Here is a 27,251-nt window from a genome sequence, read left to right as displayed (position 1 = left end):
AGTAGTGTCCCAACTCTGATCTATTCTGAACTGTAACCAAGACAACATCTTACTGAATAACACATAGCAACCACCACTCTATATAAGACTCTGCCAACCATCTAACGCTGTCAGTCAGTTATACAGTCATTCAATTACTATATACAAACTGTCCACTTACACACAAGCAAATACAACAATAGAACCGGAAACAGTCAGTTGATCCCTTTTTACAGACCAAAGCAGCTCAGGCATCATCCAGACAGAACATTAAGAGAAGGACACTATCTATTGTGTTGACAGGGTGAATTTGGCAAACGCGATTTTCTGCATGAGATAACTTTACTCAGATAAGTAAGATAATAAGATAAGATAGAAGTAGAATAGTAAATGAAATAAAGAGAACAGAACAGGGGAAATATGGTCAGCAGTTCACATTTGGATGTATTTTTCAAACATGGTCTGTTTCATCTCGACTTCGACGGGAAACCTGGTTCGTTGAACCTCGACGTATCCATTGAAAAAGGAGCAAGTTCGGGAGGTCATTCGTCGCGTTATTTTTGACTCGGTCTGAACAACCATGCAGTCGGACATGAAGGAGCAAAGAGCGCGGCAGGAAAGTGCACGGGAGCCAGTTTTGTCGACGATGAATTCTTGCAATGTTGGAATTTCAGAGAGAAAGCATTGTCCGTCAGCGTAGATATCCGCAAAATCACAGTAGGCATCGTATTGTCGTGTCGGACTGGCAAAGAACGATGCAACGCGGCAGAGGTCAGTACAGTCTTTTTCCGAGTCAACGGCGATCGGGCCAGCCAAATCGACCTCCGAACCGACCAGTTTTTCAAATCGAGGCATTCGGATCTTGCCGAAATGGTCGACAGAAGCGGATCCGACGGCAAAGAGACCAAAGAGCATTGATTTCATCATTTTTGACCGGATTTAAAAGATTTCCTTTGAAAAGGCTCTTTTTTCAACTGACTGTTATTGTCTGTGCTGGAAGGTTCAGGGATCTCGATTTATATAGCTTTCTGGAACTGTTATTTTTACGCTTCATAATCTTCTCGGTGCTAGAGAGCATGCTATACTATCGATATAGGGGGCAGCTCTTACGACAGGCTGAGCTCCTCTCATTACCGTCTCGTAAGACGCCTTCAATCAAAAAAGAAATGTGCGCAAATTGTACAGTTTAATTGCCTCCTCTAGTCTCTCCTGCCTCTAGTCGCACTCTAGTCGTGAAATTTCTTCTTCGATCTCGTCTTCTGGAACTTTTTTCTAGCTCTGGTGATTGATCCCCGACTTATATCCTTCATCTGATGCTAGAAAATTTCATCTTATTTCATTTTCTGACAAATTTAAAGCTGTGCAATTGTTCATCTAGTCATCTTCGTTGATTACTATTTCTCAGTTTTCAAACGAATGAAAAGAGATAAAAATGTCAATATATTTTTTTTAAATAAAACACCAGAATTATGATAAGTGTAATGTGTCAGTGATAAGTTCAAAAAAACTTGGAACAACTTTTCTATTTGAAGATTTATTAATTGAAATGTCTATTTTTTTTAATTGCTTGTTTGTAAAATGATCTGACAGATGATTGCAGTTATTATATGTACAGTTGGTTTCCTTTTTTCCGGACAAATTTTGTCCCCTGGTCTTCGAAAAAATGTCCGGAAAAATGGGTCACCCGGTGACTGTCACCGGATAAAAATGCATGTGCCACCAAGTTTACTTAAATTTTTTCGAGAAACAGACATTTTTCAGTCTAAAAGTCGATTTACCACGGAGTAAACTTTTAGCTTCTGACAATTGATGGAAATCTCGCCAACAAGGTCCACTTGCGCCCGAAAAGAATTTAATTCAGCCGTCGATTGCCTCTATTTTCCCAAAAAAAATTATAACCTCTCAATAAAATTTGAAAAAAGTCCGGAAAATTGGACCATCGTCGATTTTGCAGTGTCCCACTCAAAGGCCTTAAAATCTGAAAATTGTCCGGAAAAGTGGACTCCGGAAAATAGGAAACCAACTGTAATTTAAAAAAATAGAGTGGTCTTGTTCGCCAATGTCGCCTTTTGCCCAAGTCGCCGTTTTCTCAATTTGGGCAAACGGCGACTTTGGCAAACGGAGACTAATCGAAAAAGTAAGCTCTCGATATTTCATAGCGCGTTTGATATGGACTCACATGATGAGTGTATCAATGCGGTTATAACATAGACTGCAGCGATAATATTTGCGATAAATATATAAAAATAATAGAAGAAGAAATGGAGAATGACAAGATAATTCAAAGATAACTGAACATTAGAAGTCCCTGTTTTCTACCTGAATGGTTTAATGTAAAATATATTCGAGATAATTATATACGATAATGTATCAGCAATAGACTATATTGATAGGAAGTAAACAATTAAAAAAGGGAATAGCTGCTTAAGCGTAAATACGCTAGCCCGATGAAAATAAGGTAATTTTTGTCCTTCAAAAACTGTTGGGGAAAAAAGCTCGGATTTCCTGCCTTCTTTCTGCACACTCTGGTCGCTGCATTGAAATGATAATCGAACGCGAAAATAAAATAACCAAGATTCTTAAAAGGGTATTCCGTTTTTTTAAAGAAAATGTGTCTTTCAAAGTAGCTGAAATAATAATGCTCTGCATAATCTGCATAAAAATATTGAGAATAAAAATCGCCCTCGGCTTTTTCTTGGTTCATAATTACTAATTCTGGAAAACATTTAATTACATTTCACCGGAATCTAACAGATATAATCGCGACTCTTTAGCACCAGAAAGACTACGAAGCGTGAAATTAACAGTTTCAAATTGCTCAATAATTCGAGCAAATAAATAACAGCCAGTTCGCAAAAAAAGAAAGAGCCCTTTAGCGTACCCTTACTACGAGTTCAAAAACACGAAAGAGTATTTTTTATGGTACAGAATAATTAAACTTTTATTAGAAATTCGATGCCTTCTCGATATTCTAGAGGCGATCACTTTTGATTACAGAAAATTGATGAAATTTTCTTTGTTTTTCATCAAATACTTTTTAGAGGAATAATGTACAGTTAGATTTTTCGTTGCTTGGATTGGTGCGAGTTAGCTGCTTGTCGAGTAGTAGAAGTAGAAATTGTACATTTTGGAGAAGATAATTACTGCTCTTCGTTTTTCCAGTTTTGGAATCATGGAAGAGAATCATCAAACAGGAGCTTAGATCTTTGAAATTGGGTTGTTGTCCTTTCGGTTTCGGCGGCGCTTTTTCGACTCTGAAAAAATCGGTCCAGAAAAGTGTCATTTTTGATCCGAAAAATGGACTTATTTTGAGCTTTCTCACCGTCTCTGAAATTTCTTCTTCGATCTCGTCTTCTGGAACTTTCCTCTGGCTCTGGTGATTGATTTCCCGAGTTGAATCCTTCATCCGACGCTAGAAAAATCCATTTTATTTCCATTCTTTTGCCTTTTTTCGCGATTTTTCTGCGTTTTTGAACCTGAATCCGACAACTTAGAAGCTGTCTTAGCATTGCTCATCTGGTCATCTTCGTTGATCACCTCCATTCGGTCGTTCTAGAGCTTTGTTTAGATTTGAGGTTCAGGAAAATAAGGGGCTAGAGAAGACAAAAATGAGATGATAATAACCTTCGCGCGACGTGCTTTGGAAGCAACATTTGGATAACTTTCAATGGGCTAATTGAAATGATCAACAGCGAGTCAAAAATCGACGAAGCTCAAATGCTCCAGGTTTAAAACAACTAAGTTTAGCCCATTTCTTTAGGGGGTCAATAAAAAAAATCTTTCCTTGAAAAAACGATCTTTGATTTGAGAAAATAAACGAGTAAGAAAAAAATTAAGACCCTGTCCTGTTTTCAAAGGGTTTTAGATTCGATATTAACATTTTTAGGTTGATTTTTTAAGCAAAAATTTGTTAAATAAAATCAAATCTAATTTAAAACCCGTATGTAAAGGGCTGTAAATTATTCTCAAAAATCTGTTTTTCAATTTTTTCAATGGAAAAATACGACGAAAGTTGTTCATTTTAGAGCCCAAAATATATGTTTTCAAAATATGATAGTAAATGACTTGTTCAAAAATGCTCGAAACAACTTTTCTATTTGAAGTTTGATCAACATAAATGTCCATCATATTTTAGAATTGCTTGTTTGTATCACTAAAGAATGTTTTGCATAGTCGATCATGTTAAATTATCTGGTAGATAATTAAAGTAATTATATTAAAGTTGAAAAAGAAAGCTCACATGGTATGTGTATCAATTCGATAAAAAGAATGGACTGAATCTACATCTTTGGTGAAAATCGTAGAAAAAAAGTGGACAAAGGCAAATATTATCTGAATGAGCGAGATAATCAGGATAATGAATAATCAGATAATTTAGAAATAATGGTCCCTGATTACGATCGAAATTTCTTGATCGGAAAATTGTCTTCATTTTTGTTCTAATGTCTCCGATAACATATCAGCAATAAACTATTCAGAGAGGAAGTAAACTATTAAAATTGACAATAGATCTTGACGGATAATTCTCCAGTGGAGAATCTCCACTCTCCCGATGAAAATCAGGAATTTTTATTTATCAAGCGCAGTTTGGACCCCTTGCACTCGGGGGAAGAATGCGCTGTGACGGAAAGCTGGGATTTCCTGTTTGCTTCCTGCGCACTCTGATCGCTGCATTGAAATGATACATGCCATGCAAAAATAAAATAAACAACAATTTAATAAAGGGAAGTCGGCTTTTTTTTTAGAAAAGGATGCCTTCCAAAATAACTGAAAAAATAATGCTCTAACTGAGCATTAAAAATAAGAGCCGCACGCGGCGTTTCTTTATTTGAAGAATTCGTAAAAGCCGCAAGCGGCTTTTTCCTCTTTTGATTTTTTTTTTTTTGAAAATAATTTATTTTAATGAAAATTTGAATATTTTTTATAATTTTCCTGCTTGCTGAAAAATTCGAGTCAAAAATATCTATCCGTGTCTGTGTCTGTAGCGAGGGAATCCACAGGGATTGATTTCATCGAGGGGAACTTGTGTTTTCCAGTATCGGCGCTTTCCAAGCGATGTCCGTTTATCACGGACTGGACGAAGGAAGATTCAAAGTCGGCGCCGGAGGGGAGTGTGATTGTTCGCACCGGCTCTTTCATTGTTTTTGCTTCGTCGCTGCTGAAAAAAGAATTTGATTATTTTCAAAAGCACTTTTGCCAAAAAACGAATCTTCCGAAAATCCTCCTCTGTGGTTTTTTTCTGCTCTAGAAAGCTTATTTTGAGAAGCTGTTGAATGCGGGACGAGGTTTGTTTTCGTTTGAGCGTAAACAAAAATGATTTGGGCGGACAAGATACCGAGATAGCTGCGTTAGAAGGTAAGCCTCAAGTTTTTGTAATCACGTGTTCGTTTGAAAATATTCTGACGCGCATTTGTCAAGAAAAAACATGACTTGACAAAAACAATTTCTTTGAAAATGCTTGAAAAATTCGATTTTCTTGCAATGAATTTTCATTCATTATTTAGTTGAGGTTAGGGTTAGGGTTAGGGTTAGAGAACAAAAAAGCAGGTTCAAGAACCTGTATAGAAAGCCTGAGTCAAGAGAATTTTAATGAAAAGCCGCGTAGCGGCTTTCTTTTTAAAAACTAAGCCGCGAAGCGGCTTTGCCAAAAGTCGATTTTACGGTTTTTCAATAAAAATTTTTATGAACCTGACTCAGGATTCTGTACTTTTTTCATAAAAGCATCTAAACGACAGAAAATGAACATCTTTCTAATACACAATCCATCGCGTAAAAAGTCCATTAATCATCGATTTGTGCATCTCTCCAACCGTCAATTTGTTCATGTTGCGAAAACAGCGAGAGCCCCTTAATTTCCGCGCGAGGAAGGTAACGAAATTTTGAAAATTAGAACATCTCAAAGTCGCAATTTTCAATTTTGACAATGTCGAATGTCGCCGCTCTTTTTAGAAACGGCGACTTTGGAGTGGAAACTCTCAGAGGCGAAATTAAAATTCACGATTTGTGCAACTAATTTTCACCTGGAGCGTCTTAGTCTTACGTTGTCTCGTTTTACTGTTTTTGTTTTTTGCTCGGAAACCTGTGTAGAAAACCTGAGTCAGGGTCCTCAAAACTTCGCGACACATTCAACTGGTCATTTTGCCGAAGGCATTTTGCGGCTTTATATTTAGAAAAGCCGCTATGCGGCTTTCAATCAAGCTCTTTAAGGACCCTGACTCAGGTTTTCTATACAGGTAACCGAGCCTTACTTTTACCCATTCTTGACCTGGGCTGATCTCGGTCAGATCAACTTGAAAAAGACGAACTTTTCCTGCGATTTCTTCGGAAAACCGGAATTCGGCCAATCCGGGATTGATTTTTACGCCGATTTCGCCCTCAATTTTGGGACTCCCAAAAAAACGTGTGTTGGCGCAACAAGAAATCAAAGGACTATTTTGGCTCTTGGATTAATTTTTGATAGAAGCTCGTCGCTAGAAATCTCGGCAATCACGTGATCGGTTTCCTGCTTTTTCCGCAATTGAATCACTTAGTCTTACTAGCCATGAAATTTGCCAAAGATCGAAGTTTACAAATTTGAATCGAAAATTTCTAAGATCAGTTTTTGAATTCAAAAATTGCAAAATGAGAAATGAGAACTAAGGTAATCTCATCTTGATTATCTGATTCTTGTCGGACATTTTTTCGCGGTTGATTCTTTTTGTCGGACAAGACAAGAAGAAGTCATAATTTCCAGAAATCCTTTCCAAAAAAATTATCACTAAAAAATTCATAAAGGAAAGAAAAAAGGTTGAGTAGAAAAGAGCAGGTGGGGAATTTTTTGATAAAAAATAGAACATTTCTTGCATTCTTTTTCCGACACACGTGGCATAAGTCAACCACCCGTGAAAGTGGATTTTAGACACAACTCTCACCGAAAATGAGCGCAGAAACCTGTGAGTTCAAACCCTGAGTCAGGATTTGAGTAACAACTTTTATCATAGCTTTTAGATTCTGACTCAGTTTTTCTACAAAATTGATGGGAAAAACAAAATGTAGAAAATCTGAGTCAGGATTCCTGACTCAGGAACGGAAAGTTCTTATAAAGCCGCTTCGCGGCTTCGTCTTTGAAAAAGCCGCTACGCGGCTTTTCATTTGGAAACTTTCAGACCTGTCTTAGGTCTCAAATAAATATCAAAACTTATTTCTAATGGAAACAAAAGTCAACAACGGAAGGAGAAAAAATCAAACCGGTTAGATATACAATTCTAGCCTCGAAAAGAATCACGTGAGGTAGCAATTTTCGGTTCCGTGTTGAATCTCTAGTGGTGAGAAATTCACCGTTCTGACAAATAAACGGAGGAAGATATTTTCGGAAAAAACTCGCCGCAGCTTTTTATGAACAGATTTCGAGTCTTGAATTCTAAATTCGCAACGATCAGTATTCTTCTAATTCAAGGGGCTAACTTCAAACTTACTGTATACAAAAGCTGGAGGCCAAGCAGATGGCGGCGAAAAGGAAGAGGCAGAGGCCGGCGACGAGGGAGTAGACGTTCCAGGATCCTTGCTAAAATAAATTTGTTAATTTTTGGAAAAAAATTCTAAAAAATTAAAAAATAATTTTGGAGCAATTTTTTGTAAAAACTGAAATTTTTAACTCAAAATATTTAATTTCGACCCATTTTTCGCCTCAAAAGCCCTCAAATTTTAAACCTTAGAATAACCCTAATCCCAAATTTTTACAGAAAAAAGGGCCAATAAAATAATTGAGAAGCGATGAGTGATATATGTCCTAATACTGTCGCCAAACGTCGAAGAAGTAAATTTACTCGTGATCTTGCGGAGGAGTCAAACGATTTTTAACCAGCCTAATCCAGCAGCAGGTGTTTATAGCTCAAACCTAGCAACTTCCTTTATTGCCGCCGCGCGGCAAAGGACTTCGATTTTGACCCTTTTGAGGAGGAAAAGAGAGATTTTCATAAGGTATTTTAACTTTTTGATATTTTCGTAAGATTATGTCTTTCGTAAAATATGTCGAAATTTCGAGTCAAAAACCCGCTTGCGGCTTCGAGAAGCAAAATATGAGCCGCGCTTTGTGCGGCTTTAACCGTTGTTTCGCTCGAAGCCGCAAACGGCTTCTCGATTGATAGTTTTGAGTCAAAATTTTTGACCCACTTTTATGACCAATAATCCCGATTTGATCAGCTCTAGAAATCTCAAGGTTTCTATAAATGTATACACGTGAGTCGAAAAAGCCACGTGAGTTCGAGAGTAGAGTCCCTTAGCTATCATCTCGGGCAACTTCTCACGCTCAGCTCTAATTACCACTCGTAAGACGCGTAAATGATTTCCACCACTTTCGCGGCTTTATTCATAATCCCTCATTTTTTATGCCTCAGCTTAGAGAAGACGCAGCCTGCCTCTCCTTAAAACCCAGAGCAGCTATCCGACTTAGAAAAGTGGATCAGCAGCTGCCAGTTTTTTTCTAAAAATGGAAAAATAAATTTACAAAAAAGATTCCAAAAATTGTGAAAAATTCGATCATGAGATGATCAGTCCAATCATCGAAAATTGGAAGAAAAAGATAAAACATCCAGATGCTGGTCACTAAGATTTTTAGGGAGAAAAGAAAAAAGAAGAACAAAAAATGGCGGGAAGAAGAAAGATGAGTTTGCCATACGACCAGCGAATTTCGCCGCTGAGGATGCAACAATTGGAAGGTTTCGAAAATCAAAAATAAGAATTTGGAATCGATTGTTTATTTTATATAATAAAAAATTATTTCTTAACAAAATTTTTGAATAATAAAATTCATATTTTAATAAATTTCATGAATAAAATTTTAAAAATAACAAATAAATAAAATATAATTTTAAGACTATTAGAGAATTTTCGGAATAGTAGATTTCATAAATCCATTTTTACGAAACCCCATGAAGAAATGCTCCTTGATCAAATGGGCCCTCGACGAAGCCACCAAGCGAGAACAAGAAGCTCAGGCGAAACGAGAAGCTGCTCTTGCCGAGCGAGTCCCAGCTTTCCCCGATCTTGGTAAGCCCCTTTTTCAATTATTTCAACTTTCAAATCCTTTTTTCTTTTAGATTCTCTGGACGAGGAAGCGCTGAAACAGCTCTGCCGAGATTTGCACGGTAGGAGAGAGATAAGGCGGGGTCGAAAGATTAATTCGGGAATTAGCAAAGGAGTCCGGAAATTCAAAATTTTTAAAACGGGCGGTTTTAAGGAATGTGCGACAAATGCGACGACAACAAGTACGATCTCGAGACGAAACATGAAAAACAAGCAAGGGAAATTATAGAGCTCCAGAAACGAATTCAGGATATCAAAGGTAAATTTTGATCCACACCGCCGGCGGGGGGTTAATTTGCCTTAACCCCTCTTTCATTCTAACCCTAACCCCTTTCCTCGATGATGAATCATCATTTTTGATATTTTTAAACGAAAAATTGCAGCTTTTTTAGCGAAATTCAAGAAGCCAGCGCTGAAACGTGTCAAGGAATCGGTGATAACAGGGCGATTAGCTAACCAAGACATGCTTCTTCTTTTAGATGTAGATTTCCCACAGCAGCTTTTTTAAGCCCTGGTTGTTACATAAAATGGAATGTTTCGATCCAAAAGTAGAAAGTGCTGATTCTTTTCTGAATTGTTAAATTCGCTCTTTTTCATCGAAAATAAAGGTCACTGTCGCTCAAATGATGAAGACTCTGCTTGGCAACAAGGGCAAACAGGTGGATATGCGAAGCCAGTTGAAGAAGCACGTCGTTATAAACGAAGGAAAAGAAGATTGATCGCTGATTCTAGAGCTTCAAAAGCGTCAAGAGGTTCTTGTTCTGTTTTCTTTTGGAATAAATGCTTTCACTTTTTTATTCAAAAATTCATTGAACACGTCAGTTATCTCAATTTTTGCCCCAAACAAGGGCTTTCTTGAAATTAACAAAGAAGCCACTGTAGGTTTAAGCAAGACGGATAATCTCCGTTTAGAAAAAATAGTTTTGGTTTTGGCGAAAACTATTTTTCGCGGCTCGGGCGGCGTAAGAGCACGAGTCACTGTGGTCGGCTGGGGCTTGATCGCTGTCGATTATCGTGCTCGTCGAATTCGAAAAATTACTCTCGCCAGTTAAATGTGTAAATCGAAAAGCATTTTGTGGCCAGAAGGTTGGTTAATCAGCGCATTCTTTAATTTCGATCGGAGAAAACATTATTTTTAGAGGCTATTTTTGTCAGTTTTGAGTCATTTCGTTATTTGTATAGTAATTTTGTCAAATCAAAATTTTTCAAAAATTTCAGTAAAAAATTCACGAGCGCGAAATCAGCGAAAGCCCACGTATCCCCGAAAAATCTAATTCGTGAACACCGCCGGGATTGGCGTTGTCGCGAAAATCTAACTCAATTTCATCAATCGCAAAAATCGTGTTTCCAGCATCCTTTTACCAGCTCTGGAGCTTTTCTTTTTCTAGTTTGAAAAAACTAGTTGCAAAAAGCCTGCGTCACGCGCGCTGATGGAGTGCGGTTTCCTGTAACAGGCTTAGTTTTGGCACGATTTGATCGAGTTTTCAAAATCCCTTCTACACGAAAAATACAAAATCGGGTTTTTTTAAAAGAGCCAAGATTTTTACAAGAGGCTAGAAGATTTCATGCTTCAAAAGGATTTTCACTTAAATTCACGGAAAATTACATATTTCCAAAAATAAATCTCTTTGTACAAGAAGGCCAATTTTAACATGAAATAAATTCTCATTTTAATGATCCAATAATCGGTGCGCCCTAGGAAAGTCGCAGAATGTCGCCAAATGTCGCAAAATGTCGCCGAATGTCACTGAATGTCGAAAAATATTCCCGAATGTCGCGGAAAATGAGGGGCGACATTCGGCGACACTCAGCGACATTTGGTGATCTTCAGCGACATTCAGCGACATTTGGCGACATTTTGCGACATTTTGCGATATTCGGTGACATTCGCCGACTTTTCCAGTGTCGCCTCAATTATCCATCGCCTAAAAAGTTAAAGCAGCCTATCTGTTAGCTAATTTGTTACTGGAGCTGTACTTGTCCGTTTATCGCCTCTCTCAGCTGTTGGGCTCGGCTGCGGATTTAGATGCGCGAACCAGGGATTACTGACGAGTGATATAACTACTCCCGCGACTACGGTTTCTTTCCTTTTTCTTATCAGTTTCGTGCTGTGGTTGCGCGTTTCTAGCCCCGCGCCGCTGGATAAATTCTTGCGGCTTCTTTACCTTCTGAGCTTACTTTTAGAGCACTTTCATGATTTGAGCCAAAGTTGTTAATTGAGCAAGTCCTTAAAACTTCTATTTTATAACAATTTCCCGCCGAATTAACGCTGGAACGGGCGGTGCTGGGCATGTCGAAAATTCCATTTACATGGACAGTTAATTTTCTCGGAAAGACCTTTTGCTTCCCACATTGCCAAAAGTTCAGAGCCCCGTTCCCGTCAGAATCTTTTTGTTTACTAAACAGCTTTGTTTGCCTTTTTCATTTCTTTTTCAGAAAATGATGATTTTCGGATTTTTTTTTGAGAATTTTTTTTTTAATTATGCAATCGTTTTTCTTTCTCAAGAAAAAATCTGCATATTTTGTTGATTGCTTTTTTCTCTAAAATGAACCTTTTCTTTTCTGTTTTCTTGTTCCATTATCTTCTTGACAAGTTACAAAATATTTTCTCACGGGGTGCCCTTAACTCTACTCTTATCGGGGAACGCAAATTTCTGCTAAAATTGGGCAGCGTCCTGTCGACTTCTGTTGTATTTTTATGGCAGGTTGTATAGACCAGAAAAAACATTGATCCACTGGTTGATATATGTACTGGAACGAACTAATTAGTAATTAATCAACGATTTGGACAACTTATTGACGAGAAATTTTGGTCAAAAAGACGATTTCGCGATGTTTTTCTTGTTATTTTAAGTTGTTGAAATTAACATTATTTTAAAAGAAAATTTTCGACAACCTGTGAAGAAAACCTGAGTCAGGAACTGACAGATATTTTGGTACTTTTGGAAATCGAAGAGAGTACCCTTAAACAAAGATATAATTATTCGGATAGCTGGATAATTTTCCAGTTGAAAACTCCGATTTTGCAGATACTCGGCAATTGAAGCTACTTTTTTGAAGGGTTGGAAAGTAAATTTTCCATCAGATATCAACTTCAAAGATCCGTTACTAGAGCTCTAAAACGCTTATCAAATCTGTTAACTATCACGCTCGTGCGCGTTTTTTACCGCTTTGAGAAAATATTGTTCTTAGAGCTTACGTAAGCCCTGTGTATTTTTCAAGCTGGAGGTTTTTCAAAAAAGAGGGGATGATTGAAGCTCTAGAAATCCCGAGTTCAAGAGTCAAATTTTTCGAAAAAAAAGACGGAGTTTTTTCAGCCTTTGAATTAGCTTGCTTATCGCTAAATATTGAAAATACGGAAGCAACGTGCTCTTATCCAAAAATGGTTATTTTAGAATTATCGTAATAATAATTTCTTCCCTTCAAGCCTGTTTTATCACGTGACTTCTGGACTAGGCAACCCATATAGAAAACCAGATGAGGGTCCAAAAAATCCTGAATGGAAAGCCGCAAAGCGGCTTCGCAAGAACTTAACGCTTATTGAATTTAAGGGTACTACCTTCGATTGCCCGAATGAACGGAATTTTTTCATTATTCTGGAAATCAAAGGTAGTACCCTTAAATCACTGTAAATATTGCTTTGAAAAGCCGCTAAGCGGCTTCGTATTAAAAAAAAGCCGCTTTGCGGCTTGTTATTATAGATCTTAAAGACCCCTTTCTCAGGGTTCTACACAGGTTTCTGAGTCCAACTTATAATTATAGAAATGAAAAACAAGGAATCCCGCCCGGGCACAAGTTCCGACCGTCGGGCCACTTTCCCATTTTCACCTTTTCGAGGCGCAAATTCCGAAATAAGACCCTTTCGCAAAAATATGCATTCCTCTTGGCTCAACGTGTTCTAACTCGCGGATCTCCAAAACCGAGCTCTCCGCCAAAAGAATGTTCGTTTGGAATCTTTTTTTTTCAGTGAGCCAAGATTTTTTTCGCTGCGATTTTGTTGCTGGGAAAGTTTTTTAATTTTTATCTTCTTGCATTTTTTTTCAAAAAAATATTTTTTTTTTAAATTTTTCAATCAAAAAGCTCAATTCAATTTTCTCCAAGCATCATTAAAAATTAGATAATCTCGCGAATCTTGTGGACTATCTAATCTCTCGAATTTCTGCGCCTCTTTCTTCCCTCGTCAGAGAAACCAAACTCTGGTCGCGGCGAGTTAATCGCCCCAAATCTGGACACTGTTCAAAAAACTATTAATCAAACCATAAATCAGCGCAATCAGAAATTTCGCACCGGGTAAAACCGCGGCCGGAGACGTTCTAGAGCACCTCTTACGTGGTAAAAGATGAATTGGGCTTTCTTTCGAAAGTTTTCAAAGTTTCAATTTGCAAAAAAATTGAAAGAAAAGATCGAATTTGGCGGAATTATGCAGATAGGCACAATGTGGCAGCTGAACGAGAGTTCTAACGGATTGCCACTTTCAAACCATAATTTTGAAGAATGAAGAATTATTTTTGTTTTCGGGAGGGATGGCATTCTTGGATGTTGCATAAAAAATTATGATGTGCAATAAAAGTTCTATCCTGGGTAATATTACAATCCAGATTTGACATGACTTTTTTCATAGAATTTAAGTTGAGATACCCTTATTTTAAGGTTGCATGAGTCGAAAATAAGGGTATCTTAGCTTTCACCAAAAATTCGAAAATTTTGATCAAAAACTAAACAAATTTTTGACCAATCAATAAAACAAAAAATAACATGGAGCTATATTTTGCAAAGCCGCGTTGCGGCTTTGTTTGTATAAAAGCCCCGACTCTCTTGTTTATGAATGATTTTCAGACCAAAATTCACCGTTTTTTGGCCCTCAACTCAAATATTTTGATGTGCTCCTAAGTATCAAAAAATTTGGTTTTCCAAATAACTCGAGTCCAAAATCTTGTCGTCAAAATCGTGTGTTTTGGAAATTCTCACTTACCCCAAGCGTGAAGGCAGCAACAACAGATACCATTCCTGAGCAGAAAAGCACTTCTGATAGAATTCTTAGCGCCCAGATTGTTTTCTGTCTGTCCCACGTGATGCAACACATTTTTCCTTATTTAAAATATATAACGACTTAAATTTATAAAATTAAACACGACGTGGGCGAGACGAAAATTCTGCGGCGGCGGGTTAAACAGGTTAAATCTCTAGTTTTCTATTTGCGAATTCTCTGTTATATAATAAGTGTCTTTTTCTACTCAAAAAAGTGTATTTTTTAGAAAAGAAGAAAATCAGCAGGAAATTTTGAGCGCGGCCATTTTCCGGCGGTGGCGCTGTTGAGCGGAAAAGTCTGAGCGATCGCGACAGAGTCAGACTCTCGCGCTGACGATAGCGACGGACTAGGTGGCGCGAGCGGGCTGGGAAGAGATAGGAGCGGCCGTTTCCGATAGTATTTGCAGCAATGGGATTATCAAGTGACGCTAGAAGTGGGGTGGAGTTACGTGAATTAGGAAAATCGGCTGGAGGAGCATGTGTTCGGAGAAAGAGGGAGTTTATATCCGAAGCATTAGGTAGAAAGGAGAAAATCCAGGTTTTAAAAGAAAATTTAACTCCGCAACTGGAATTCGAAAATTGTCGAAACGTCATCATGACGCCCGCCACTGATTGGTGAATCGCCGATTTATCCACCATCGGTTGGCCCTTAGAGTTGACGTGGCTTTGATTCCAGTTGCGGAGTTAAGAATCTGTAGAAATTATTTCAATATTGGACTTTTCTTATGAGAAGTCGGCTTTCAGGAGAAAGAGGACAGAAACCTGTGTAGAAATCTGAGTCTGGGTCTGTGTAATAATCCTCTTGATCTCTATCTTGAATTCTTGCAAAGCCGCTGCGCGGCTTCGTTGAAAAATAAGCCGATATGCGGCTTTTATGAACAGTTTTCTGGGACCCTGACTCAGGTTTTCTTCACAGGTTTTCGACCCGTTCTCATGACATTTTTGATTGATAATACTGAATTGAAGAGTTCAAAAATTCGCTGTAAAGCTGATCAAGATTAAATGATTTTCCTTGGAATCTGGTTTTTGTGATAACTTTGCTCCTTTGCAAATCCTTTTTCGAGAATCGCGATGATCTGGTCAAATGGAGCCGTGCGAAATTGATTTTAGAACAGGGCGCCTGACGACAGTGTTAGTTTTTACGATTGAAAGGGTTAGTTACGCGAGCCAGCGACTTACGTACTCCGAGTTGGCTGAAGAAATAATCAGAAAAAAGGAGATAATGAGTCAAAGTCTCACTTTTTGAAAACAAATTTTTTGCTTGAAATTTCACTTTTTCGGGCGTTGACCCTACTCCAAAGCAAATCTTCCTTATCGGACGAAGATTGCATTAGGCTTAACTTCGAAAAACACATTTTGTTTCGTCGAAATGAACGTTTGGTTTTGGGTCGTACCTTGAGCCGCGGTATCGTGAGACTTTCGTGCGGTAATTATTTTTGCCTAGGTTAATATTTTCACCACACGGAAAGGCTTAATTCTGGGGCTCGAAAAAGTACTCGCTCATCAAGCTGCTTGGGCACAAGATGCAAGATGCAATGTGGTCAGAATAAAAATTGGAGATCCGACAAAAATCGATGTCTATACCCTTAAGATCGTCAAAACTGGAGAAACTTGCAAATTTAGCGATTTTAAGGGTCTTGTTATCATTTTATGATTCTTTCTTTTTGAATGCCTTTGCGCATTTTGGAACACGTGATTAAATATCAAGGTGTTTTCGAAAGTTCTTTTTTTCCTGAATGTAGGAAAAGGGCGTTTATATATTCTTCTTAGTCGGAAAGTTCGAGCTCATTTGAGCTTCAAGAGATTTCTGGAAAATTCTTGAAAATGGGAGGTACTATCCTTAAAAAGTTGAATGCTGAGGATGAATAACTGAGTTTAGGCTGCAATGTTATTTTGAACAGTGGTGACATGGTCATGTTCTGCCGGGACTGTGACATAAACGGCAACATGTACATCTGCCCCGCTTGTTTTATGCATTCAAAGCATGACGAGCATAATTTCGTAAGCAACTTTTAGTACAATAAGATCTCTATAGAAGTTTCTGTAGAAAGTGATCCGTCTTCCACTCGGAGGATTCCAGTGCTCTTGTGGAAACTCGGACGAAATTCGCCAGCCGTATACGTACTGCTCTCTCGATGCGCCGAAATTGAGTCTTGGGCTTGCTGTTCGAGAGCGCACTATCATTTCTGGTTAGATTGTCAGCCGAACTCAACCTCAATTATGATTTTTTAGTCTCCGATGGTGGCATCCGAGCTCGAAGAATTCGTCAGCTCCAGCTTCAATTTGGACTCAAAGATTGAAAAAGAAAATCAGTACTTCCCCTATTTATTGTTATTCTGATTAATTTCTAATAAAATAACAAATTATTTTTTCATTTATAAAAAAATTACTTTTTGTTTGATGAATTTTTATGCATATATGTTTTATTTTGCAGGATGTTTTTTGACAAAGATTGATTATAAAAATAAGGATCTGGAATTGGATTTTCCAGGTGTTGAGCTTTTCGACGTCTTTGTTTGAACAAAATCGAGCTCGCGACATCACAAATGACAAATTCCGCGGGCTTTGAATTAATTGTTTAAAAACATTCACTCTTTGCATAAATCCGCTGCAAATTCACTTTCATCTTTAATTTATTCCTCATTTTTTCGGATTTCCTTAGAAATTTTTCATCCCACATAATTCTTAAGAGAAACACAAAAGCTTCAAAGACCTCGAAAAAGCCTTACAAGTTGGTATTGTGCAAACTGTTTAGGGTCGCTCAAAGGTTACCGGATTATCTCAAGTGCCGTTTCCTCACTTTTTGAACCCTTTGAGCCAGATTTAACTGCATTTATGAAGGCTGGGCTCGGCGGGAAAACCTAAGTCGGTTTCGAAAATCCCTAAATAATAAGCCGCATAGCGGCTTTCTTATAAACAAAGCCGCGGAGCGGCTTCGCCAAAATTTTTTGGATGATTGAAAAAGTAAAATTTGCGAAGCCGCTTAGAGGCTTCGTTTAAAGAAAAAGCCGCGTAGCGGCTTTTCATCTGAGCATTTTTTCCGACCCTGACTCAGGTTTTCTGCACAGTTTGCCGACCCAAGGACGAAGGCCTGTAAGTTGAACTTTCACCCTGGATTCAGTTTTGATTCAAGAATTTCAAGAAGCATCCCCCCGATGCTGTTGATTTTGAAGCACTTGAAAGGAAGAGAATTCAAAGAAAGCAAGTCAAGTCACCTCCTGTTTGAAGTTCCCATGATTTTTCGCCGAATCAATCATTTCATTAAAAAGTTCGATAATCGGATTACGAAAGAGAGACCGAACTTCACGGTTCTTTCGCCGAAGGAGCATGTTATCCCTCTGTCGGGGCTGAGCGTGGTATGTTTTATATGCGAAGTGTGCTATGTGGTCAGAAGGAGATAACATAGTGGCGGTTTGATCTCAGCCCGATTTTTTTTTTCGAAGCGGATAGATTGTGAAATTTCAGATTCAAAAGAAAAAGAATTTTAAACATTTGTGGTTAACTTACTTTTTCGATCTTAACAAAAAATGATATCGAAGAAAACACCTATTTAGTGATAAAAAACTCTCTTTGAAGATAATTTTCATTATCATTTCAGGACGAATTGGATATGATTGAGGCTGACTTGTTTATCTGTCAGAAAGATAGTGTCTTTATGATTGTTCTTATCGACATTGTGAAGCGTTTAATATTGTCCGAAAGCACCTCTTTTGAAATTTTTGTTATCAATGATAACTATTCATTTGAACCTTGAACAAAAATGGAAGACTCAAATCTCAGATTAAATCTGGCTGAAAAATATGTAGGTGGGAAATTTTTTGTCTTTTTATTGGCTGAAGGAAAAATACTCGCTTCTGATTGGCTGAGGCTCCCCTTAAAGAATGCAGAACCCTTTGCCCGCTCTAGAATGGAGGGATTTGATCAGTTTAAGTTTTGCTGAGTCATCTTCCCGGATCCTCAACTCCTGCGAAAATCACCAAAGTCCGGTTCGCCTCTCTCTTTCGCCTTTCATTTTACTTTTAGTGCGATAGTAACTTCCCCGCAATGCGGCAATTTATCCTCCTTCTATCACTTATTGTAATAAACCTGGGTACTGTTTTCGCGCAGAAAGAGGCGAATGAAAATATTGAAAAGAAAGGGAAGATAAGAAGCAGGAGAAAAAAGAGTAAGCTGCCGCCAGAAGAAACAGAGATTGCCGGCGCGTGGATTGAAGGATGCAAAAATTGTAATATCTGGGTAGGGGAAGTTCTGAGTACTGTTTCTTACTGTTTTCGTAGCTCCGGGCTCCGCACCCTGTGTAGAAAGCCTGAGTCAGGGTCTCAAAGATCTTTATCGAAATTTTCGACCCGAAAAGCCGCGAAACGAAGGCTCAAACAACGCGGCTTGTCGAGTCGAAATTTTCGATAAGGATCTTTGAGACCCTGACTCAGGCTTTCCACACAGGTTGCCGAGCCAAGGCCGTAGCTGCCAGATTTCGTGAAAAACGAGTTGGACCTCTGGCAAAACTTTGGATTTAAAGATAATCACGGGTCAAGCAAGCTTGTTATCAAGTTCCACAATTCTTACAAGGTATGAACCAAAGAGAGGGATTTTCCCTTCCGCTCGGATTTGAAAAACCACGTACTAAGGGATTAACAAGCGGATTAAGGATGTTCTGGTCGAAATGGATATTTCTAACTTCCCCGAGAAGGTATGAAATATTGCTTTGAACCCACTTTTTGACAGGTTTTTGAAGAAGCTGATCGATCTACTGAAGTCGCAGGGATTTTTCCGGAAACAAGGACACTCAGAAAAGTTGACGGAGGATCAAGCGAAAGCACCTTATATCAAATACAAGTGGCCAAAAGAGGAACTTTGAAAAAGGAAGAAGAAAACGTGAAAGAAGAAAGATCGGAAAAAATTTTTTAGCAATTTGAAAAAAAATTATTCAAATAAAAATTTTCAATAAACAAAATTCAATTGATAAGCTCGTTCCTGCACTTTGGCAATCAGCAAACAACAATATTACGCTTTGCAGACCAGAAATTTCTTATCGCACTCGACCGTCAAGGATCTGGATGAAACGAAAAATCGACGGTAAAATTTCGGATAATTGCGTGTTAACGCGTTTTTCCACAAAAGTGTCGAACCCTTGGTGCTTCAAAAGGACCAGTGTTGGGATCGCGTCAAGTGGCCCGTCGGTTGGGCGCTCCTTGAAATTTTCGAGAAGACTGAAAAGCTTCTTTTTTGATTTGGTCGTTTCGGCAGGTTGGATTTCAGTGGAAAATTATAACATTTTCATGTCCAATAAATCATGTTTTTGCTACAATTATTTTAAGTGAAATCTGATTGGCCAACCGGCCGAAAGAGCAAATCTGATTGGTCTTAAATTTGATTCGAGCCGCTCTCCCAAATATTCATCAGAAGAAACATTATGATTATATAAAAAATATTCTCCAATTTTCTTCTCAAGACTCTTTCGTCCGAAAAGATAATCGTCGGTTAATTCTCCACTGGTTTCCAGACAGCCTGTGAATGTGTCTTTCTAACGGCAGACAAGCATCTTTGATATCCTATCAATTTTACTCTATTGTCAGCGAGCCAGATCAGGGAGGCCAATTAAAAAATATTCTCCTACTGTAGCAGATATTACAGACTGATAGACTTCTCTTTGATGCTCTATCTACGCACAAGACTAACTCAATCAAGATCTCTCGAATTTATAAAAGCTCAAAACTTGAACTTCAACTACCCGTAGCCGGTTAAATATTCTTCATTTTAATTTTACCAAAAAGTTATCTTCAAAATAAATGGCTGATTAATGCCGTATCAAATTACCTATCAACCAAATGAGCCAAGAAGAAAACTTTGATTAAAAATGCCGGCAAATCATTCTAGCGGGATTATTTTCAAAGACAATCTGTTCGATAAACAATATGATTAAATTATTTATCTTCAGTTCTTTCCATGGTTTTAATTGGAACTAATTGGAACTATCGATGCGATGAGCCGAAGCTGCACCAGTCGATTATTTCATCAATCAACGGTTTGAGCGAGGGATAAACCCTTATCGCTTTTCGTGGGATGTATTCCGAATACAGTATTCGGTTTCCCTTACGTGTATTAAAATTCGACCGGTTCCAGAAATTAGTCCCCCCCTTATTTTGGAAACCGACTTTTTTCAATTTTCGAAGCGCTGGCGAAATAATTGCGGCTTCACGTGAATTAGTTCTCATGCATATTTGAAGAGAGTTGTGATTAAATTTTTCGAATTTTTGCAGAATTTTTTTATTCGAGAAAATTGATTCTCAGGATCAAAAAGATGAGTCCAGACACGTGTCATTTTATCTGCAACATGAATTTGTTTTCATCAAATTTTTGAACAAACAATGATGGAAGAGAGTGAAAAGTAATACCGGAATCGGCAATTTCGATTGATTAAAAAAAGAGAGGAGCTGAAAATGATGAGGTTCAAAAACGTGCACCGAGGTTATTAATTACAAGCAGAGCTCTCAGCAGAACAGATTGTATTCAAGCCCTTTTTTAGGTTAACGAAGGGACGCCCTTATTTTTTACGAAAATGATATTTTTTCGGGAAGAAAATCGTCAATTTTAATAAAAACTTGAACTTTTTGAACTATCCAAAATTTAGTTAAAAAAAGAGCTTTTGTTTCATAATCCTCGAATCAAATTTTCACGCAATCTCGCGGATTTAACCTTTTCTCGACAACGAGTGACCCTTGTTAGCTCACTTCAGAACCGGATTTTCCTCCCCTTCCTTCATAATTTCTCCTGAACAAGAAGCGGAAGAACAAAGGACATTTCTATTCCCCCTTTTTTACTGGAGAAAGGACTCTTCTTTTTGAGCCGATTATCCATCACTGTTGGAAATTCAAACAGCGGGTTGAGCAACTTTGTGAGCAGACTTGGCATCTTGTTTTTTGATTGACTGCTGTCTGATCTGTCACCGGAGAACCGCAGCAAGTTTGTCGAAGAGCAAGGATTTGCATCACCGTCTTATGCAAATTGAACGATTCGATCATCGAATTTATCATTTTTTCTAGCTCACTTTACATTTCCAGGTTCCAGAAATTGGGCAAAAAACGGGCAAATGAACTTTTGGCGCATTTGAAAATATGTTTGTAATTTGAAGAATTATCTGGAAAATTTTGCCGGTTCAAAAGCTGTTTTTTGATATCAAATTTATTCATTTTATTCTCTAATTGAGATAATGATACCGAATAATTGAGGCTTATCTTGATAATTTTCATATTGAAATCGCAATACCTTTTATCTTTTTACACCATTTTATTCAAAAGATAAGAAGTAATTATTCTGAACAATCCATCATTTTCAAATCCTAATTGATTTTGAATTTTATGTTGAAAATAATCGGTTTGAATGTCCCCCTCTTCCTTGAAATTGCACCAAAAGTCAGCATGCCGCACTAGACTCTAGTGACTAGAGGCCGATAAGAGCCCGGGCCCTTGGTGCCAACATTGGGCTGATAAGAAGATCAGACAACATAATAGGGGATATACATAGTACGGGGTGGGGCTTTGAAAGTTTCCCAAGAGAAGGCGCTTTAGGGATTAAAAATATTTTGTCACAACGTTACTTACGCTTTTTGCTATCTTTAGACTTATCTGAGAAGTTTTTTCGTGTTTTGGAAAATTGATGATAAGGAATTTTCAAACTTTCAGGAGGGAAAATGGTAAATAAGAAGTTTGCTTACGAAAATCGGTTTAGAAATAGTCGAAAATCCGCAAAATAACTCAGCCTCCCTATCGCGGGGTCGGAAGAATTTCGCGAATGACGTAAAAATGTCGAATAGAACTCGATGCTGTATTTGAGTCATTTCAAGAGCTCGTGCATTTCTGTATGCTCCATGAAAAGAAAAGACCAAGCAAAGTTTGTTTCATTACAAAATAAAACAAAAGAATCTTGAAAGCAATTATGACCAAACAGCGTGTAAGAAAATCGACCTTATCGGGAAAAATATAATCTCATAATTTCTTTATTTTTTTATTAAAAAAAAGATAGAGATCATAAAGTATGAATTAAATTATTATCTTTCCGTCTGAGCGAACAAAATTGATTAAAAAAATAACACTCTAATTTAGCAAGATTATATCATTTTAATTTTTTTAATAAGACAATTCCAAGCGATTAAAAAAAACTATAAAATAAAGGTTGACCTTGGTTCATTAACGAACTCATATTTTATTTTGACTGCCTTGAAGAATACACTATTTAACCGCTAAAAACGGTACGGAAATGCATGTACGAGCTAATAAGATAACAGATGCACTTTTGCCGAAAATGGACTGAGCAGTGTGCCGTTATCAGATGCAACTGAGGATTGGGCCTTATCGCTTGACTAACGACTGCCGATAGTTAGTTGAACTAAGCAGGAAAACCCGAGCTCATTAGTCAACAAGACGACCGATCTTCTCTAAAAACGTGAAATTGCTAATGAAAATTGCCTTTGTTCCAACGAAGAAAAATAGTGGAAAATCAAATTATCATCATTTTTATTCTAACTGTCATATTTTTGTTCTATACATGTCTTGCTTCGGCTCGCAAAAACATCATGTATCCAGCAGGGAGGACAGAGAAAGCGCTCATAACGGCAGAGAAAATTCCTGAAGGGACTCTTCGATGAAGCGGCTCATTATTTTTCATTCCAATGAAGGTCGCCACGATCGTTACAGAAACAAGAAGAATCAAGGCCACTCGAGCATAGGTGTACGCTTTCGAAGCTAGAAAAATGATTGAGAAAAGAGGCGTTTTTGTTGCTTACATATGATTTCTTCATATCGCCAGTTGATGAAGATGACGATGAGGATCGAAAGACAAGTGAAGAAAACTGAAATTCCCAATCTCGAAACTCCACTCATCAGTTCTTCTTTGCAGCCTATATGCGTGACAATCGGCGGGTAGATTGGCTGTGTTTCGTCAAAATTGCAATGATGCGGCTGAGTATTTTTGATGCAGAATCCTGTTGCGTAGCTTTCCAATTCTGTCATCTAAAAAATATTTTAAAATTCTAAAGCAAATTTAACAAATGATATTTTAGCCATATTCTTCGTTGAGCAGCTTAAAGGATTCTTACCCAACATTTCTGCTCAGGGATCGTCATCTCATGTGGCTCGAAAGTCTGTGTGGTTGTGGTTGTGGTTGTCGTGGTAGAAGTTGTTGTCGCAGTCGTTGTGGTAGTTGTTTGTTTCTCTGTTTGATCATCTGACTTTGTTGTTGTTGTTATTGTTGTTGTTGTTGACGTAGTTGTTTTTTCTGCAGTGGTTGTCGTAGTTGTCTTTTCTGTAGTGGTTGTTGCTCTTGTCGTAGTAGTATCATCTTGTGAAAAAGAAAAGGCGAAAAGAAAAATGGGAAAAAGCTTCATTTTCTCTTGTTTTTCTCTTCTCTATCCTGAATTTTGGAAAAGAGCCGGACGCCCTTTGAGAAAATCGCGAGAAGCTTTTGTCGTAAAAATTAATTGATGACGCGAACCTGCATTGTCATGCTCTCCAAGTTATTGTCCAACTTGCTCATTATAGATAATGTTAATAAGTTACTATCATAAATAGACTCAAACCGGCTTCAGAATTTTAGGAGTTTCCAAAAAAGAGTTTTCAATTGAGTCAAATTTTTAATTTGAAAAGTCCTTACTTCTGAAAACCGTCGTCTTCAGCTTTCCTTAGTCTTGACAAAAAAGGCGTCAGAAGCAATCTGACAGTTTCCGTGCAACAAAGTGATGGGTCCTCCACTTCAATCGAGCCTTGAGTGTATCTGATAACTCGGAACTGAAGGAAGCCAGATCGCTTGGCTCGAAATGTCAAGCATTACCGCGCGGGCTTCAGTTTCGTGTTTCTTCTTTTCTAAGTCAAGATTCTTGCTTATCGCTCATTGTCTATTTGGCATGTTAATTTTATGCGAGAAAAAAATACAGAATTTCTTGCTCAAAGATCTTGAATTAAGGACCCCCCCCCCCCCTCCGTAAAATTTTTTCGAAAATTAGATAAAATTGTTGATTTTGTCCCTAGAATTGGTCGTTTTTGATCGTTTTATTGGGGAAAGTCTTGAATTAAGGGTATCCCGAGCTTAGAAAATCTGATCAAAAAAAGCACAGCAAGCGCCAAGTCAGATTTGCGAGTGGATTTGTTTAGTTAATTGCGGTTTTAGGTCACCTAAAGCCGAAAATTGGACTTTGTGGCACTCTCTATCGAGAAACTGGAGCTCTTTATTCTGAGATTAAACGTGGATCGATTTCGACTCGAAAACTCGAGACCCAAGCCGCAATAAAAAATACGCTCTCAGCGCTGCGGCAACGTAGCGGAAATTTCGGCAAAAAGCGTGAACAATGAAAAAAAGAGGGAGGATGCTGGGTTCTTGTTTATGAGGACTGGCGGTATCCGGGACTTGGGTTTTACAAAGGATTTTGTGTTTTTGGACTTATCGCGGATCACTCATCTAATGAGACATTCTGCAAGTTTGTCAATAACCAAAATTCAAATTCTAGCTCTAGTAACACTTTTTATTCATTAATTTTTGGGAACAACCCCATTTTTCTTCCTTTTTTTTCCGAAAAAAACACCGGTCGCGGAAAACGACAAAAGATCGGGTTTTTCAAGTGACGTCCAAAATGCGTTTCCACGTCTTTTTTTCGGGAGCGGACACTTGACTTGAACGGATCCTGCTCAAGAATTTGCCGCTCGAGCTCCTATTTTCACACAAAACAGAGAACTTAAAATTTTTAAAAGCCTATCGCTTAGAAATTTCTCGATTGGCTCAAGTGTGAAAGCTATTTTTGGTCCATGCAGACGGGTTTTCTTCACTTTTTCGATGGTTCTTCCACGTGTTCGCGTTTTTTCTTCGAATAGAAAGCCGTCTTAAGGGGGTACCACTCCGTAAATTGCCGAAAACGACGATTCTTTGTTATATAACAGTTCTTTTCCCAATCTTTCCCGCCCGTCATCGCCCGCAAGTTCCATCACAAAACAAGTGAAAGAGTGTGATAATTTTTCTGTTATGGAAGCAAGACTTTTTTCAACATTATCGCGCCACAAGGGACGATTACTCTCAACCAAAATATCCCGATAACGGGGACATATGACGACAACATAAGTGCCAGATTTCGCGGACCTAACGTGCCTTTCTATTTTTCTCTTTCCCAAAAGTGCTTTTAATTTCTACCGCCAGGGATTCTAAATGACTGTAAAGGGCGATTCTCATTGAGAAGGGGTTCTTATTATCTATCAAATCAATTTTCAATTTCTTGCGAAGACAAATCATTGATCTAACGAGAAGATATTTCACAGTGAAATATTCTTGTTGATCAAGAAAAAGATGCCCGAAAGAAAACTGCTCCGACTTTAAAATAAAAGATGAAATCTACTGTAAGGTGGGCTTCCTCTTTCCGGTTCAGTTGTATAGAGAATTTTTCAAGATCATCCGAATCGGATTCCGATTGATTAAACCGGCTTCACTTCAAATTCTTCTGAAAATCTTCGAGAGTAACTTCAATCTTCAGGCCTCCATTCTGATATCTCCTTGTTTTTTTTTTCGTTGTGGTAAACAGTTGCATCTAGTGGCAAATTGGAGAGGCGAGGTCGCGCTCCCAAGGATCGAGTTTGTTGTCCGAGGTCACTACACTTGCGCGTCCTAATCCGCCCAACACGTTGTCATTAGGCGCCTTCCTGGACTCGCGGTGTACGACCCAAAAGCCGCCAATTACCAATCTCCGAGGCGAATTTAGCCGAAAATCGCCGCCAAAAGTGTCGCGGATCAGGCGATAATAATCATCCACTAAACAAACCGCATCAACATCTAAAGCTGTCCACTCTTCAGTTCATCAAGCTTTCAGAAAGCTCTAGAAAATCCTTTGACTGGGCTCGGCAACATGTGTAAAAAGCCTGAGTCAGGTTCTGAAAGAACTGAAAGGAAAAGCCGCGCAGCGGCTTTTTTAAAAACGAAGCCGCGAAGCGGCTTCGCCAGAATTTTATGTCGATAATATTGGTATTATCTCTGCGGCTTCATGTTAAAAAAAGCCAATGCGCGGCTTTTCATTTCAGTTCTTTCTGACCCTGACTAAGGCTTTTTACATAAGTTGCCGAGGCCAGTCTTTTGATGTTCTTTTGAAAATAGACTGAAATTGAAATTTTTTATTGAGAAAAACTAGCATCTGTATTCGTTTAACCTCAGGAATCCGCAGCGTGTACATCAGTTTATCCTCGGAACCCTCGATTTCTGGCTTACCGCATCGCAAACCAACGTTACACATTGGCGGGTGGAACATTTTCGCGCGCTCAAATTCCGGAATTCGGCGATTCGAGCTAAACTAGCTGGATTTTTTCGCCATTGGAAGCACTTAGTATTCGCGCACTTTGATTCCACTCGGGAGTGGGCGCATTCCAACGAGGAGAGCATTTGAAATTCTGAATATTTGGCCCTCTCTCTGAGGCTTAGCAGAATTATGCAAAGTGGAAATATCGTTATCATATTGACGTATTCTAGAGGGCAGATGTTTTAGGTTAACGTGAGGCGAGATTCACAGTTTTCTCTGAATTTTTCTTATCTAGAGGTTAAGCGACTTCAACTTATTGTTAAAAATTATTTATTTTCGCCGACCTCGATTGCTAAAAATTCAAAAATGAAAGAATATCTTCAAAAATTATGGTTTTTTGAAATCTGTTATTTTCTGGAAAGAGCGTTTTTCTTCATTTTTGTCCAAGGTGGCCTTATTCATCTTCGGAATTACTGTAAATGTGTTCATCATCAAGCTTTTTGACCTTCAACCCTAACCATAGCCCGACTATTGATCTGGATGATGAAATACCTCATAAACATTTCTCAAACAAATACAGTAACTAGCAAATTTATATCAAAAAGAATATTTTCAAAAATTATGGTCTTTGAAAATTCGAATTTTCCAACAAGGTCATTCTCTCTTCAGTATTTTTTCTGAAAAGTTAATTTTTCTCGTCTTAGACTTTTTATAAACGTGATTCTAGTGCCAAGACTCTTCCGTATTTGCGGGGATGAGCGCCTATCAAGAATATCCAAAACCACATAATCCGAAGCAAGCGGTCCTGACTCTGGGCTGATAAATTGGTCGGATATTCGGTAATTCTCCAGACACAGAAGTGATTTTCGAAGTATTCTTGTTAAAAAACTGCAAAATAAACTTATTTGAAAATTTCTAG

The 27,251-nt window shown here is 38.1% G+C and overlaps 5 protein-coding genes across 5 annotated transcripts; 3 read left to right on the top strand and 2 right to left on the bottom strand.

The window, feature by feature from the left end:
- Positions 1 to 2,703: 2,703 nt before the first annotated feature.
- LOC145696344 (uncharacterized) lies at positions 2,704 to 14,302 on the bottom strand. The gene is made up of 7 exons (XM_081773366.1): positions 14,015 to 14,302; positions 7,434 to 7,522; positions 4,954 to 5,137; positions 3,604 to 3,627; positions 3,456 to 3,531; positions 3,302 to 3,391; positions 2,704 to 3,233 (listed from the first exon to the last, which is right to left on the bottom strand). Exons 1-7 carry the CDS (start codon positions 14,123 to 14,125, stop codon positions 3,178 to 3,180), a joined length of 630 nt encoding a protein of 209 aa, XP_081629492.1. The 5' UTR covers positions 14,126 to 14,302; the 3' UTR covers positions 2,704 to 3,177.
- Positions 7,911 to 9,847, top strand: LOC145698760 (troponin I, cardiac muscle-like). Its single transcript, XM_081775980.1, has 7 exons — positions 7,911 to 7,938; positions 8,576 to 8,671; positions 8,895 to 9,006; positions 9,057 to 9,104; positions 9,197 to 9,301; positions 9,435 to 9,470; positions 9,652 to 9,847. The coding sequence occupies exons 2-7, from the start codon at positions 8,603 to 8,605 to the stop codon at positions 9,759 to 9,761; spliced, it is 480 nt and encodes a 159-aa protein (XP_081632106.1). The 5' UTR covers positions 7,911 to 7,938; positions 8,576 to 8,602; the 3' UTR covers positions 9,762 to 9,847.
- A 1,551-nt stretch (positions 14,303 to 15,853) lies between the features above and the next one.
- LOC145699775 (E3 ubiquitin-protein ligase UBR1-like) lies at positions 15,854 to 16,456 on the top strand. Its single transcript, XM_081777039.1, has 4 exons — positions 15,854 to 15,901; positions 15,950 to 16,071; positions 16,118 to 16,259; positions 16,303 to 16,456. The coding sequence occupies exons 1-4, from the start codon at positions 15,895 to 15,897 to the stop codon at positions 16,368 to 16,370; spliced, it is 339 nt and encodes a 112-aa protein (XP_081633165.1). The 5' UTR covers positions 15,854 to 15,894; the 3' UTR covers positions 16,371 to 16,456.
- Positions 16,457 to 18,106: 1,650 nt separating this feature from the next.
- LOC145699873 (uncharacterized) lies at positions 18,107 to 18,957 on the top strand. The gene is made up of 4 exons (XM_081777125.1): positions 18,107 to 18,306; positions 18,535 to 18,639; positions 18,719 to 18,760; positions 18,806 to 18,957. Exons 1-4 carry the CDS (start codon positions 18,115 to 18,117, stop codon positions 18,926 to 18,928), a joined length of 462 nt encoding a protein of 153 aa, XP_081633251.1. The 5' UTR covers positions 18,107 to 18,114; the 3' UTR covers positions 18,929 to 18,957.
- A 3,650-nt stretch (positions 18,958 to 22,607) lies between these two features.
- On the bottom strand, positions 22,608 to 23,490 carry LOC145699381 (uncharacterized). The gene is made up of 3 exons (XM_081776649.1): positions 23,165 to 23,490; positions 22,853 to 23,078; positions 22,608 to 22,811 (listed from the first exon to the last, which is right to left on the bottom strand). The coding sequence occupies exons 1-3, from the start codon at positions 23,450 to 23,452 to the stop codon at positions 22,609 to 22,611; spliced, it is 717 nt and encodes a 238-aa protein (XP_081632775.1). The 5' UTR covers positions 23,453 to 23,490; the 3' UTR covers position 22,608.
- Positions 23,491 to 27,251: the final 3,761 nt, after the last annotated feature.

Source organism: Oikopleura dioica, chromosome 2 (assembly GCF_907165135.1).
Source record: "Oikopleura dioica chromosome 2, OKI2018_I68_1.0, whole genome shotgun sequence".
NCBI lineage: Eukaryota > Metazoa > Chordata > Appendicularia > Copelata > Oikopleuridae > Oikopleura > Oikopleura dioica.
This window is presented reverse-complemented; position numbering and strand designations above follow the sequence as displayed.